The sequence below is a fragment of the Vicugna pacos genome, chromosome 23 (genome assembly GCF_048564905.1).
Source record: "Vicugna pacos chromosome 23, VicPac4, whole genome shotgun sequence".
Taxonomy (NCBI): Eukaryota; Metazoa; Chordata; class Mammalia; order Artiodactyla; family Camelidae; genus Vicugna; species Vicugna pacos.
In genome coordinates this window covers 14,242,096-14,257,374 of record NC_133009.1, presented here as the reverse complement: position 1 = coordinate 14,257,374, position 15,279 = coordinate 14,242,096, and the positions used below count along the sequence as shown (strand labels likewise).

The window sequence follows — 15,279 nt, the reverse complement described above, 5'->3', positions numbered from 1 at the left end:
TGATCTCCGTCAAGTACAGCGTGACCAATCTTAGGAACAGAGGGAAACCAAAAAGTGTACTGGAGACGGGTAATCAAATTAATATTGATAAGCCCTTGACTGCTTACAACAGAGTGTTTAACCAAATATTCTGCTGAGAATGTGATCAATTAGCCTTCCCTTTAATATCATGCAATTTGAAAAAGATCACCTTGGTTTGTAAATTGAAAAGTTAAATCTTGTGCCTTTTGTTTTTCGCTGAAACGCAACACCGAAGAAAGAAATTTTAATTTTTCTATCTGTAAGCCAGAGCAGCTTAACTGAACTTGTGTTTTTGTTTGAGATCCTTAATGATTACAAAGACGATAATTTATGACTGACATACTTCTTGTGCCAAGGAGAGAGCTGAAAGGCCCTCCAGTAACCTCCATTAGACTGATGGGGAAGACTAAAGGAGCCCGGCACACTTCAGGACCATCTGTCCAAATGGATAAGTGAAATAATAGTTACAAGCTGTCTCCTATTGCCTCGTGATAAGAGTTTTAGGCAAGTCCAAACTTCGACAAACATCCTCAGGTCTGGGTTCTAGTCTGTTCTCTCAGACGATGACATTCAAACAACCCTGTACATTTAATTATTAGTGGGGGAAAGGTCCCAAATCTTTTCAAATTTGGTCTCATACAAATTTTGTTTATTTGTTTTTTGTTTTTTTGTTGTGGTTCTCAGCTATTGAGCTACCAAACTTTCAATACCTTTAAATTATGCTAAGATGTTTTCCTTCTTTGTATTTAGAAAAAAAATTTTAAAAAAACAGAGCACGTTTCCATCTTATTTTGATTGGGATTTAGAGGCTTTTTATTTCATGAAAAAAATCATTCTAATTTGAATTTCTCAAGTCCGTTTTTGCTTTCAAATGCTTCCTGGTGGTAATACTTGGAATCGATCAGCTGAAACGGAACACAGAATACATCTTTATTTCTTGCTCTTCGTGTAATTAAGATAAAGTTCCCATAAAATATATGTTTCTAATAAACTATTAAAAATAGCTAATGAAACATTTAAAAGCCAACAGTTAGATAATCCTTTTTTTTCCTCCTCAAAATAAATCTGAACTGACCAATTGGTTAATTTCCCTTTTAAGTGCTTGTGCTGAAAAGCAACTGTTCTTCCAAGAAAGCTCTAGCTGTTTCCAGGATACTTACACACGCACAATGACTCATGATGGAATAGATTCAGTAAACATACAGCTGTACTGAACACGAGCTAAGCTCCATTCAAGGCCAGGAAAGAAAATGAGCACAAATAAATATTAAGGAGGTAAAGGGGGGGGTGGGGTGAGGGGGGATGGAACGCAAACAAGATCTGTCCCGGCAGCTCATGTGGCTTTGCCTCAATTCTCTTAGCCGTAGCTTTGTGAAGACAGATGACATTCAATTCTATGTATAATGCAAAATAGACAATAACTGCTGAAACTTGAGACAGCTGCCAGGTGTAAAAAAAAAAAAAGAAAAGAAAAAGAAAAAAAAGAAAGGAAAAGAAAAGGAGAAGAAAAAAAGATGATAAATCCATAAATTAATGAAAGACATCTGCTCGGGGATATAAAAGATCAGAGAAGTAGGGTGCTGCAGCTGAACCTCAAACGGTGTTCAAACAACCTGAGAATGTGAGTGTTGTCTGTTTACCGAGCACGATATAACCTCACCTAAACAGCAGCAGACGGGGGAGCAGAGGAGGCAGAAAAAAGGCAAATGGGCGAATAATGGGTTGTGAAGGCTGCAGGAAGAAAATTCTTTTTTTTTCCCCCCAACTGCACTCGGAATTGTGGCTAGAGGTTTCACACGCTGCAGTGCCAACCAAATGGGACTACTTGCTTACAATTTCTAAAACACTTTGAACTGTGAAGAATTTTAGCCTTTTCCTTAAGCTCTCATCTCCTATGTTTCTAAGAAGCTTTCCCCTTTAGAAACCTTAAATGGGGAGAAAATACCTAAATGCTCACATGTAATCAAAATGGAGCAAGTTGGTGCTCCACTGAGAAGTTTAACATAATTGGTGGGATGCTTATGGAAATTAAAAAAAATTTACTTACTTCATAATTTGGGGGAGGGGGAGGGGAGGCACCCAGAGGCCTTCAGCCTTTAACATATATTTCCCTAGAGCTAATATAGCTAACAGAATGACTGTGCACCCCTCGTGATGTCCAAAAATGTAAAAGATCAACTTCTATGGATTAGTTCCCATTTTAGAAATTCATTTTTAATTCATGTTTTCCTGATGGATTTCAGTTGCAAATTACTCAACCCTTTTCCTTGTTAAACTTCAAATATTTTCAACATTCTCCCTAAAAGTCAAGTAGGGAAAGCTGGCTGCCACGAAGAGGCCCAATTTCTTCACGTGCATGTCTTAAGCGCGTAGAACACTCCTCTTGTGCTTTAATTGGGTGCATGCAAATGTCTGAGGCCCAAACAAGGCTATTTTTCTTGAGATGCAAAGAGGATGAATGACAAGGAACATCACGAGGAAAAACAATTGGCTGGTTGTTTCTTTTGGAATTTGAATAAAACTTAAAATTTGATTAAATAAATGCAAAGACACTGAACGCATTTTTTGTATCCAAGACATGAGCTTTCAGAGCAGGTGCACTGACATTCAGTTGAACACGCACACATTCACCGTTTCCTTTCTACTAGGAAGGGTAACGAGACTGTGCTCTATTATATGGAACATACATGCTTAATGTGCTGAACTCAGACTGGACTTATCTGATAAGCTGGCATTCTTAATAGCTCTTATCTCGGATACTTTGTTCAAAGAAACAGACGATGCCTTTGGGAGTGAGAATCGCTCCTTAAGAATTAAATTATTCACTACAATTTGGAAAGCCATGAACTAAAAATAAAACAAATAACAATGACAATCATGATGGTACCACTTTATCCCATTTCTCCTCATTTCTATCACTCTTTTCTGAGAAAAACTGCATAGCAGGTTCCAATATGGAAGTAAGATCACTCGCTGTGATTCCCAGAGATCTCTTGAAACTAAAAGCTTGAGAATTTTGCCTAAACACCACCAGGTAAATCAAGGGGAGAACTCATCGCCACACAAGGATGGAGATGGGAGGAAAGTAGATCCAGTCTCCCAGCAAGTACTCAGGTCCTCACTGGCTGCAGAACTGTGTGGACTACAGGGAAGGGTGCTTGTGTGTCTTCTTCCTGAGAAATAATATACCAATGAGATCAGTGGTTAAAAGTGTGAGGTAGTAGAGGAGAAAAGAGAAACAGAGGCTAGAAGGCCAGACGGTGGAAAACGTAATCATTCATTGCAGCAAGAGGCCAAAATTACGTAGCGACAGAAAAGAAACAACTCTAGGTGTAAGCAACTAACATTGCATGTGAACACAGATGTTGCTAAACCATCGCTGTTCCATATAATCTTACATGGTTGGAGACAGGAGAAGTTATTCTCCTGAAGAAGAAGCACCGATATTTTCTTCAAGGACTTTGATATGTATAGAAAGAAAGGGAACTTCTTTCCATTCAAATCCTCAAAATTCCTCAGGGGATTTAGAGAGGGTGAGACAATGAGCTTAGCCAACACTTGGCGCAATCCAAAGATTTTTCTCTTAGAAGACCCAACTTGTTAAAAAAAAAAAAAAGAGCAGAAGCAGAATTATCTGGATACAGTGACAAGTCTACTTAAAAAAAACATAAACTGGCATCCTGAGTTAAAGAGTTTAGTATGGGACTTACAGCAGTTTGAAAATTGGCTTCAAATATTCACCCAAATAGGCATGTCCCTTTCCTCTGTGTGTGTGTGTGTGTGAGAGAGACAGAGACAGAGACATAGAAAGAGGACAACAACCCACCACCACTACAACTGGCTTCTAAATAAGTAAGGCATCTCTCAGGAGTACCAGGGTCTAGCCCTGGACAGGAGCCTGGTATGAACCCCAGAGGATGCTCTCCTGTCGGAGCCTGGCCTTGTGTCTTCTTACTTTGCCTTGCTCGTCACCAACAGCTATATTCCAATCTGATCAATGTTTATGGCCTGCTTATGATGTGGAAGGCACGGTACTTGGCCCAGCTTTGATTCATGACTGGTGGATTAAAATCTAGATCTTTGAGAGGCAGATGTGAAATCAGCAACCAAACCAAGACTCAGTTTCTATTTTACATATTAAATCCTCAAATCTTTCTGTTCTTTCTCTCAAGACAGCATCCCCTTCTTCCCTTCTAGGGAAAAGAAAGAGGCTCTTTGATGAAATGCCCAAGTGGGTCTCATCCTTGGGGCTTGCATTCACCATACAGGAAATCTTCACAGCTACCCTGACTCGGCTGGAAGGTGGACATTCACTGCCCAGGAAAGCACATTTCCACCACAGCTGGTACTTTGCACTTCCATGGCAGCCTCTGAAGTGGGCTCAGATATGAAAATGCCGATTTCTAGTCATCAAGACGATTGCTCAAAATCCTCAATTTAGCAACGGCCAACTTAATTGCTAAATTTTATATCCATCTGGCAATTTATTATGAAAGAAACATGCCTCTCCTTGCCCCCAAATGCTACTATTCTGCTCCCCCCAAACATCAACGACCATCAGGTTTTTAAAAATTTACTGAAAGGACCAATTTACAGAGAAAAAAAATTGTTGAGTTAAAAATAGCTGGAGTTCAGGACAGGTCTAATAAAAAAAATACAACTGGCATCTCTACAGAAAAGTCAGATTCAAAATATAAAAGAGACATAAAAAGAGGCATTTTTAAAGTCGAATACAGCTGAGTTTTATATTTAATTGTGCTCTCTCGCTTTCCAAAATAATTTGCTTTGTGTATGTTAGGACAAAAGATTTCTGTGTATGGCTGAACAGAGGTTAATCATGCATAGAGGCAGCTGCACCAGACCCACAGAACAGACCTTGGGTGGACGGGAGAGAGACGGATGCCATCTGAATAAATCAGTACCTGTGTATTTCCTTAAAAAAAAAAAAACTCGCATCTCACTTAAAGAGTAAAGACAGAATCTAACACCCCATCCACATCCCTCTTTCTCCCACTGCAGCCTCCCACCAGTAAAGTGTTCCTCATAAGATTTAACCAGGCCTTCTTTAAACGAACCAGCAGTCTTGTCGACAGTTAAAGGGAGAATTCTTCTTTATGGAATCTTAGAGATCCAAAGACTGACTTTTCTTTCTAGTCCATGATAAAACTTACCATCTTATAAAATTAAATCTGATAGAATTCAGTATTACAATGAGATTCTTTTCCATCTCTAAATCTACTTTTGGGTGGAGTGGGGGGAAGGATTTAGGAGATAGTACGGGACGAAATCATAGGAAAAACACTGCTGAAAAAGCACAAATTAAAGACTAGCGCTTTGGGGCAATTAACAACTTGAGAAAGTTGTGAAGATGTTGGTTTCCTGTGAAGCTTTTGTACAACCAGAAGTGCCACACATATGCTGATAAAAGCCCATGGCTCCGAATAAGAGGAAAGATCGCATTCTTGAGAAGATACTAATCTACATTTTTCTAAATATTGTGTAAACCTGACCTTTTGGGAAGCCTTTTTGGCTTGGCTTTGTTTTCCCTGAGGGGCAAGTGAAAGGATATTGCACTTCCCGAATAAGGTGAGATTTCGGACATGTCTTGAAGATCTCCACACTCGGATTTGATGAGAGACAAGGAGAGCCCTTCGGCGGTGCTGGGTGGATGTGCTGGTGAACAAGGATGGTGGCTCAGGTGGTGGGATGACATCTTGGTCCTCAGACTCGTGGTCTCCCGAGTTAAGTCTAGGGATTCGGGAGAGGCTCTGTCTTTTCCCGAGAAGGAGCCGGAGGGAGCACCTAGTGGACTCTGAAACGGGTAGGCCATCAAGGGGAGGGGGAAGGGGTGGCGGAAGGTGGACGCGGTGAAGCCTGCGGTGGCAGAGAGAGGCGACTGGTGCAGGGGCTGGTGGTGGCCGCCAGCTGGGGGGCCGGAGGCAGACTGGTCAGATGAGTTTTTGCGGACCACCAGGGGCAGTGCTTCCGTCTGGTCTGTGGAACTGGGCATCTGCACGTTGCCAAAGGTGTCCAGGGGGTTCGGAATGATGACGTCGCCAAAGCACTGCAGGCGCTGGTTGGCGGTGTGGAAATTGTGGTTCTCCCCGTTGACTGCAAATCTGGCCTGGGGGATCTGGAGCGGTGGGAAGACCTGAGGAACCTGGCGGGAGGGTTTGGCCGAGAAGACTTTGACCACAGTGTCCACGACTTGCGACATGGCCGTGTTCAGTTCCTGTTTCAAGGTCTCGGCCAAATGTTTGCCTTCTGGTTGTAAGGAGTTTGGCCCGTGGTCTCTTTCTTTGTTGCTGCCTTCCCGCTTGGGCTTGTTTTCTGCCATTTCCTGCTCCCTGATCAGAGCCCGGGCTCGGTCGATGAACTGCCCGGGGTCCAGCTCACACATCTCATTATCCGACCTCCCCACGGAGTCCTGGGCCCGGGCCTCCAGGATCTCCGAGCGCATGCTGTCTTCAGACAGGTTACCATCTTCATCATTTTCAGAATCAGTGCTGTCATAGATCTGGTAGAACTTTTCCTGCAGCTGGCGCAGCTGTTTCTGCATGTCCTCCAGCTGCTGTTTCAGCTGTCGGCGCTCCTCTCGCTTCTGTTCTTTGCGGGCTGAAACCAGCTGCTGGAAACTCTGTTGCTGCTGCTGGGGCAGCTTCTGCTTGCGTTTGTTTTCTCGGTAACTTTCTCGGGGACTCACAGACTGCGGGGCCATCTCTCTTTCATTTTCATTGCCCCTTAACGCCACGCTGGGGGAATGGCTCATACCCCGGATTATGTTCTCAACCCGGGCGCGCTTTGCTCTCAGGTGCTCGTCGCATAAGCGATCCATATCGAACTGGCTCATAGTAGGCCTGCCAAAAGGGGAAAGACACTCTGGGGGGCTGTCTCTTGAAGAGTTGCTGCATATATCCTCCTGATGCACTTCGGAGCCTGTGCTGGAGAGACCGCTGGCTTGGAAACTGGGCTCTGTGCCACCATTTTTGTTCATGTTATTTTTCAACAGCTGGGAAATTATGGTTGCTCCTGGAAAAGGCATCATGGCATCTTCATACGAGTTCGCCCTCTTCAGCAGCTTGCGGAGTACATTTGACTTTTCCCCATCTGCATGCTGCACCACTGAATACTCAACATCCTGCTCGGAACCTTGGGGATTCATGGCACTAAAAAACGTTGCTCTTGCCTTAGCAAAAAATGCAGATGCTGTCCCTACCGTCCTTTTCACTCCAATGTCAACTCTTCTCCTCTTGGTTTGCCGGCTTAAGAGGGCTGTGCTGTCATGGTCAGGCATCACTGGACAGTTATTGTGCCATCTTCAAAAGCTCGTCAGCTGGGCACAGCTCAAGAATCCCGGGACCCTGGCCAACAGAACAAAAGGACTGATGAATCATTTTCTTTAAATTTCTCCAAATTTCCTGACCTCAATCCTGAATCAAATGCAAAATGCATAGGCTCTGGGATTTATGGCACATTACAATTATTGCAATTTATTATGCACTCTGCTTGAAATGAAACATTTTTAAATATTTCTGCTCCACTGGTTTAAGATGGATTAAGATTAAAAAAAAAAAGCAAAAACTGCTTAAGCACCAGTAATATGATTCTCTTTCACAAATGCCTAAAATGATACTGTTTATCTTCAGAAGAAACAGTAGATTATAAGAACACAGCCTCTGACAACCAATTGATTAAATTTTGGGCATTGAGATTCATATTACAAAAGAAAATAAAAGTGGTCTATACCTAAGAAACAAGGCTGAATTTTGAGGATGCGTGAAATTTGGATGAAAAACTCCATTTCTGCAATAAAATTATTGTGCCTTTTACACCCTTAGAGGAAAAAAGACTCTTAAAAATGCAAATATTTCACACACCCTTTATTACTGAATTTTAAAATATTTTTGTCACATGTGAAATGGGAAAGAGAACACTCCCATCAGCATCTTTCCAACAGAAATGGTCAATTTAACACTGAAATCAATGCCCAAATACTCATTTTACAAGTCTGCTTATTTAGCACAGATATGCATTGGTATCACTAAAATCACATTTGAAGGTGGGATCTGTTGCTAGATTTTAACGTAAGTGTGAGAATATTTATAGATTTTCATGATGTCTTTTTGATGACTTAGGTTATTATAAAGTTGGACTCAGTGCAAAAGAAGGACACTGTCACATTTTAGAAACCAGTATGTGGAACAATAAACTGACTTAGGCAGGGATAAATACATCTTCAGTACTAGTTTTTTTCCCCTTATAATCTGCCAAAATAATACTTCAAATGCCTAAAGAAACTCTTTAACATACACCATTTGTGAATCTTTTTTCTTATGCCAAAGGGGGAAAAAAAGGCTGAAAGAAGATACATAAAGAGGAAAGAAAATAACATCAATTAAATATGTGAGAAAGGGAAATACCGTCTCTGCATATGAACTTCCATTGTTTCTTGGGAACACAATATAAAAAGAGAACATCCTTCCTTGCATTTTATTAAAAGCACTTGACATATTTTGTGACTTATTAAGCAGGGATGCTAACCCCAAATTTTGTATAAATGTTAGGATGTTGCATCTTTTTGCTTATAATTAACATTTTATGGAGAAAATGAAAATATTTTTTTCACACGAGGTTTATCTAATATTAAACTTCACGTTTGCTTAACAGAGCACATCTTCACAATAACAGGGTCTATTGCCAAAGGCAGCGTGCAGAGTGTTTGGAACAGCTCCCATCTCTTTCGGTTCACCTGTAAAAACATCTACGTGCTCCCTAGGACTGCATCTGTGGCTAGTTTTAAAGAATGACTATCCATGCAAATAGGCATAATTTCAGCATGAAATAACCTGTAAAAATCAAGAAAAGGCTCAATGCTTAGATGGCAACATGTATTTTTTTAAGCGACAAAGATTTCATCATGCAGCCGTTGTTCTCAGTTTGCACATGAAGATACAACATTTAAATAAAGCAGGTATTAGAGTGCCATGAAAGCAACATGATGCTTCTTTATATGTTTTTTTTTCTATGCTTGAGGATAAAATACTTTTTGTATGCCTCAGGATAAAATTTCCTGAGTTTAGAATGGAAACAGATCTTGATAACTTCAACATAGGGTTCAAAACTGAATTCACAATGATTGAGACCCCTCACACATTAATAATGAAATCAGTTTCAGAAGGACAAAAATGCAATGGCAGTGTATCACTAACACATTAGATCTGGTAAGTCGGGTGTAGTTGTCAGGTGAGAGGAAAAAAAAGTGGAGACTGAGACAAACAAGAAAAAGGATGAGTTATTTCAAAGCTCAGAAAGATTTGCATATCGTGGGGGAGGTCTTTGCAAGCAGGACTTTTGTGTGTGTATATCAGCCTTTCAAAAATGGAGTTTATTGCCATTATTTAAAAATTTTACCTCTTTTCTTTTCGTGTGCAAATCACTTTCTCTCTAATATCACCTGAAAAGCACACAGCTTTCCCATCAAAATGTTGAACAAACTTTCTGCAGGATTTTTCTTCCCCCGTTCCCCTCAAGATCCAATCTGGGTTTTCCTCCAACCCATCCTTGCTCTAGGAAAAGCATCTCTGCAGCAGAGGCTCAGAAACAACACGCTGGTGTAAGAGATGAGCACAAGGTCACCCCCAGCCATCCTTCCTTTCCCAACTGCCATTTACCTCTGTGTCAACTGCACTTCCTCTCATCTAGCCTAGGTATCAACAGCTGCATCCCTGCCTCATGCTGGAGCCAAGAGGAGTGCTGCACTCTTCCTAAGGTGGAAAGAAATGATCTCATCTTCAGTGGAGAATGAGTGTTAATTAAACATACTTTGGGGTCTCTTGAGAAGAAAATATCCCCTAACTTCTTCCAAATTCACCAAGCGGAACTGAGTTTTGCCATTCCCTTACGACTGGTCAGCATTCTGAGATTAAGTAATGATTTGTTTCTGATTGGGGCGAAAAGAATTTAAATACTTTTTGGTCTTGTTGTAGAATGTACAACTGAGACATAAGAAGGACAACACAAACAGGAAAACTAGGAAATATTATATGATCCAGCGAGACAAGGCATTATATTAATAGGGGCAAATAAATATACCTCTCTATATAGCTTTGACCTAAACTCAAAAATAAAGGTATAGTGGTCATACACATTGGGATTATAACCCATGGAGGTTATAAGTGAGATTAAATAATTATAACTGGTTGACAATAGTACTTTAGTAACATCATATTTTATAAATAAGATATATATACATATATATATATATGAATATATTTACCACATAAGAAAACGTGTTGTTAAATGACTATAATGTAAATTAAATCACTTGAAAACATTTTCAAGGGTGCTTTTGTGATTGTCCAATTCAGGATTTAGAGAATGCTATGGAATGAATTTATCATTGATACCATCCTGCCCATTAAGATTTTTAAAAACTCCTTTATTTCTCAATATATGTACTAAGCCATATGTTTCCACTACAGTTATTCTTGACTTTTATTATATTTGAATTGTAATATTAATTTTGAGTTTAACCAGGCAATATGAAACCTTTTGATCAGCACTGGTGAACATCAGTATCAGCAAGTATGCAGAAAAACACTGCAGTTGAATTTGAACCCAAATTACTGCTGATCGGATACACATACACTAATTCTGCAAACGTCTCTTTAAGGCATGTGAAAATCTATGTAAAATATTTTTATTATTAAATATTGGGCTGTACCACTTAGTATTTAACTGCACAAATGTTTAAATAATTCCTGTACGAGGGGTATTTTAACGTGGCAGATTCCTCCCAGAAAAAGATAAGAACACACATCCAAGTACGATCAAGTCGGATTTTAACTACTCCAAGAGATTCTTCATTAAAATCCGAATTATCTGAAGGATGTCAGATAATTTAACATGGAGAATCCTAAGGAAGCTGATGACAATGTTAGTAGAAAGAAATTTTCAGTGAAGAATTTCAAAGGAACACTGAAGCAAGACAGTAGTGAAGCGCTCTGCTTTAATAAAGAAGTTATTTGGGGAGGGGGCATGCAACTTTTACATATCTGTCTGAAGTCCAGATTCTGGACAAAGAAGTGTTCATCATGGTTATCATTCAAGTTGTTCAGTCAAATCTTTCATGAGATGGGGAAGTGTCAGGCTGGCATGGTCTCCTGTTGGGATTATTGAGATTACCTGTCTTTGTTGATAAAATTATTTGAAGAAATTGCTCAAACCTACACTTTACTTCTTCTTTTAGAAAACCACCCTTGAGTGGGCCTCTGATCTCCTTGAGTCAACCTGGTTACGAAATTTCAAGTGGATTATCAGTAACAAAGAACACTATAAATCCATCTGGAAGTCAGTAATTCAGGGGGGAAAATCAGATGATTTGATTTAGGTACTCCCCCGCCCCTGCCCCCTACCAAGCTGTCCTCCTCACTGTGTGAAGAGTGCATGTCTGCTAACTAGCAACTTTTCCTTTGGAGATGTTTTAGCTTAGCCACCAGGTTAAGAAAGCCTTTGGTGTTTATTTTGAAAAACCCACTTGATGTTCATTAATACTTAAATTAACTAAGATTGTTTTGTTAAAATCTTATATCAGGTTTTAAAATTTCCTATCATCAGAGAGCCCTCAAATCATCACCATTTCATTTAAAATTCCTCCATCCTATCAAAAATTCCATACATTTTTCACCTGCAAAATGAACACAGGAGATTTTCTGAGACATGCCTAAAATATTCATTTTTACCTATTGAAAACGTAATAATTCACCAAATTAGTAAATAAAAGAGAGTGAGAAATAACCTCAAGAAAAAACACTTTTCTTTCTGTAGAAAACTGAAATACTCTAAATGTCCTCTAAGGCATTAGAATACACCAGGCAATAAGGATGGATTAATTTCTTACATATATGTCCTTTCCAGTTTATATAGGAACTTAATTAGAATCCAATAATAATATATCATGCACAACCCATCTTCATATTATAAAAACAGTACCATTTTACAATCTTTTGTTAATCCTGAACCTAAGAAGTCCTTACATTAGCAAGCGCAGATGCAAAACAATGCCTATAAGAAATTCATGAAAAAAGGCCTATTTCACTTTGAACAAATAAAGAGCAAGCCTGGCAGCTAGGTTATGTTCTAAGATTGTAAGTGCTACTTATGGAGGGACGATGCTAGGGAATGAATAAAGTGAGAACAAAGATTCATGTTACGTATGCATGAATTTTTCCCCACAAGGTGGTGATTAAACTAAATAAATTCTGCATAATGGACACATAAAAATATCAGTAAGTGCCAAGCACAGATAACCCTTGTTAAAAATAAAGCAAATGAACACATCCATAGATGACATTTTAATTATAAAAGAACTTCAAAAGCATCCAAGGGAAGTAGTAGAAGGAACTTTGCTGTTTAAGTTGAAAGACTAAATGACACATACTATCTCATTTTCATGAAACAAAGATCATCATCCAAGCAACCAAACCAACCAACAAAACCCATTCACCATCTAATCTATTTCCGAGCAACTCAAGAAATAGCTTATTTAAGGAAAAATGTAAAAGGTCAGGTTTTAAGAATCCAGATACAGTGCTCATATTGAATTCTCACTAACTTCCCTCACACACACGAAGCCACGGTTGTCACCTTTGTCTATTTAACCATTGTAGGAACAGGTCTGTGTTGCAGGTTAACCAGATAACTCCTTTTTTTCTTCCTTACCACCCATAGCCCACTTCATTTTGAAAATACTCAGAAGTTCTTGCAAGAAACTCTTCATGAAGCTGCTTGCCTGCATCTTGCATCAAACAGAAAAGCGCAGTTACCTCTCACATACTTGAGATTTTCCTTCTCCATCAAAGTAATAACTAGGACATCTGGCACATGTCTGGTACAATGACAGGCTCATTCTACTTTATGAGAGTATTTAACATATGACTTGAAAGAGTTTATATACATACCTATTCTTTCTGGGCAGAGAGAAAGCATGCTAAAAAGATAAGCTTTAACAGCAGTAACACTTGCAAACTGACTTTGGTATTCTTGGCAGTTACACGCACCACCCATGGATGCCCAAAACACACACACACACACACATACACACACAAGACGGCTTTCACCACTCCCCTCCACCGGAGACCTGGGAGACAGGCATAAACTAGAGGGAAGCAAAGAGAAAGTCAATCTCCTTCCACCTGCTGCCTGAAGTGGGGGTACTTTCAGCTGCCTGGCAGACAGGAGCCTGAGACACAGCCTCAGGAGCAGCCTGCCAACATCCTCAAGAAAAATAAACAAACACATACCAACTGGGTCCCCTACCCCCAACCAAAGAACTCACATGGCAGGGCTCGAAACATAACAACAGCCCAGTTCCCATTAGCCCAGACAATCCTATTAACCAGGGCAACCATAAATTCATAAACCTCTACAACCCTGGAGCACGCATTGTGGTCTGGAACTGTACAGACACACACAGACACAGAGGAAATTTGCACCTGTCTTTCTTGACACAACACACCTGTCAGGCCCTGCCCATGCACAGCCCTCTACTAATAGAGCTCTGCCTACCTAGGCTAGGAAAGGAAATTATTTTTTTCGTAAGGGAGGTTATAGACGGGGGAAAGGGGGTGGGGGGACAGAACAAGAGAAGAGCCTTCTAGCCTTGACTTTGAGAGAAGGCCACCCTGTGCCCGCACTGTTTTTATAAGCTCAAGGAGACAACACAGACCTTCTTGGAAACATAAAAACAAGCAGGTGAGTTCCCAGCCTTCCCCCAGGCGGAGTGGGTTCTGGATTGCCAAGAACAGCAGTTTCACATCCCAAGCTGCCTCCTTGGGCTATTTAAGACTGCCGCTCAGCCTCTGCTCCTAGTTCTTCTCTCTGCCTGCCTGGAGGGCTCTCAACTTTGGAAAAGAGCTGAGAAGTGGCGAGAGACCTGTCAGTCTCTCTCCAAAGCTACTCTCCCTACACTTCCCTCCTGCCCCCCTCCACCTCGCCCCTTCAATCTACACTATCCCCTTACCTTCAGTTTTAGCAGGAGGAGTAAGTGGCTGGCACATCAGAAGAAGCAACAACTTGCTAAACTGGGATTTGGATGATGTCTGCCCCCTCAACTTGTCCCCCTCGTCCCCCTCCTTGTCTGTTCAGGCAAGATAGCAGCTCTTCCCTCCCCCCTCACTATTCTTCCAGTACCAGTTACCCTCAACTCTCCTCTCCTCCCTCTCCGATCCTCCAAAGTGGGACAAAATTGTAGGTACCAACCAGAGGAACCAAGATCAGATCGAAGCAGCCCAATCACGCCAACTGCCAGGGATAACTGTGAGAGTCTTCGCCTCGCACATCTGCTGTCCAAGAACATTCCCTACCCCCACCCGGAGCGCGATCCTTGCGTCCTCCCGCGGAGCTCGAGCCCCGGCCCCTCCACCACACGACCCCCCACCCCGGGGCTCCCGGTGCCACCTTACCCTACTCCACTTGACCTAGCCCTGGTGCCTGGGAGCTCAGGAGAGGGGCGCCGCGCTCGTTTCCCGGGACCATCTCGCCACTGCTGCAACCCTGATTTCAACCTTTTGGCTTCGACAGCGTTTTGAGAGGAAAGTAATAGAGCGCCCCCCTCCTCCCTCTCCCTTCCTCCCTACTCCCTGGCCCTCTGCTGGGGTTAAAAAGGAGAAGTGAAAGGTATGCAAATGACAAGCAAATTGGAAGAGCCTGGAAGAAAGGCAGCTATAATAAACAAGACAAAGAGAAAGGACGCGGGGACTAGCCCAGGAGTTTTAACCGGGGAAGACGGGAAGGATGAGGCTGGGAGGAAAGCGGGGATCCAGACGAACAAAAAGCGACCCGGTCCCCCTCGCGGTCCTCTCTCCTGAGAAGAGAGGACAAGAGAAAGAAGGAAAGGAAGCAAACGCCTCCTCACTCCCCAGAAACAGTACACAAAAGGTGACAAGATCAGCGCAAGTCCAGCGCTATCAGCCTCCCCCCATCGCCAACACCACCCCCAGCCACCAGCAGGAAAGAGAAAGAAATAAAAGCCAAGCGGATCACTTACTCTTAGGAACTGGGAGGAGCGGAGCGCTGAGTTCCACTGAGGCTCCTGCTTAGAAACTGTTTAGAGGCTATTTTATTATGATTCATTTAAAGAACACCATTTTCTCTGGGGTTGGGGTGGGGGGAGATGTTGACACGGGTGTGAGTAATGGGAGTCTCTTTTCTTTTCTTCTCCTTCAAGAACAAGCCAGTACAAGTGAATCTGGAAAAGGG

General features: G+C 41.5%; 1 protein-coding gene across 4 annotated transcripts in view; it reads right to left on the bottom strand.

Moving 5' to 3' along the window:
• PROX1 (prospero homeobox 1) overlaps positions 1–15,279 on the bottom strand; it is a 47,154-nt gene that overhangs the window by 31,353 nt on the left and 522 nt on the right. For 3 of the 4 annotated variants that reach the window (XM_072948529.1, XM_015234760.3, XM_031690027.2), the window contains exon 2: positions 5,591–7,382. In XM_072948529.1, coding sequence (XP_072804630.1) covers positions 5,591–7,315 — 1,725 coding nt within the window. In that variant the 5' untranslated portion in view covers positions 7,316–7,382. Of the gene's footprint in view, positions 1–838; positions 927–5,531; positions 7,383–15,279 lie in introns of those variants that run through there. The other variant, XM_072948530.1, reaches the window with a different exon arrangement.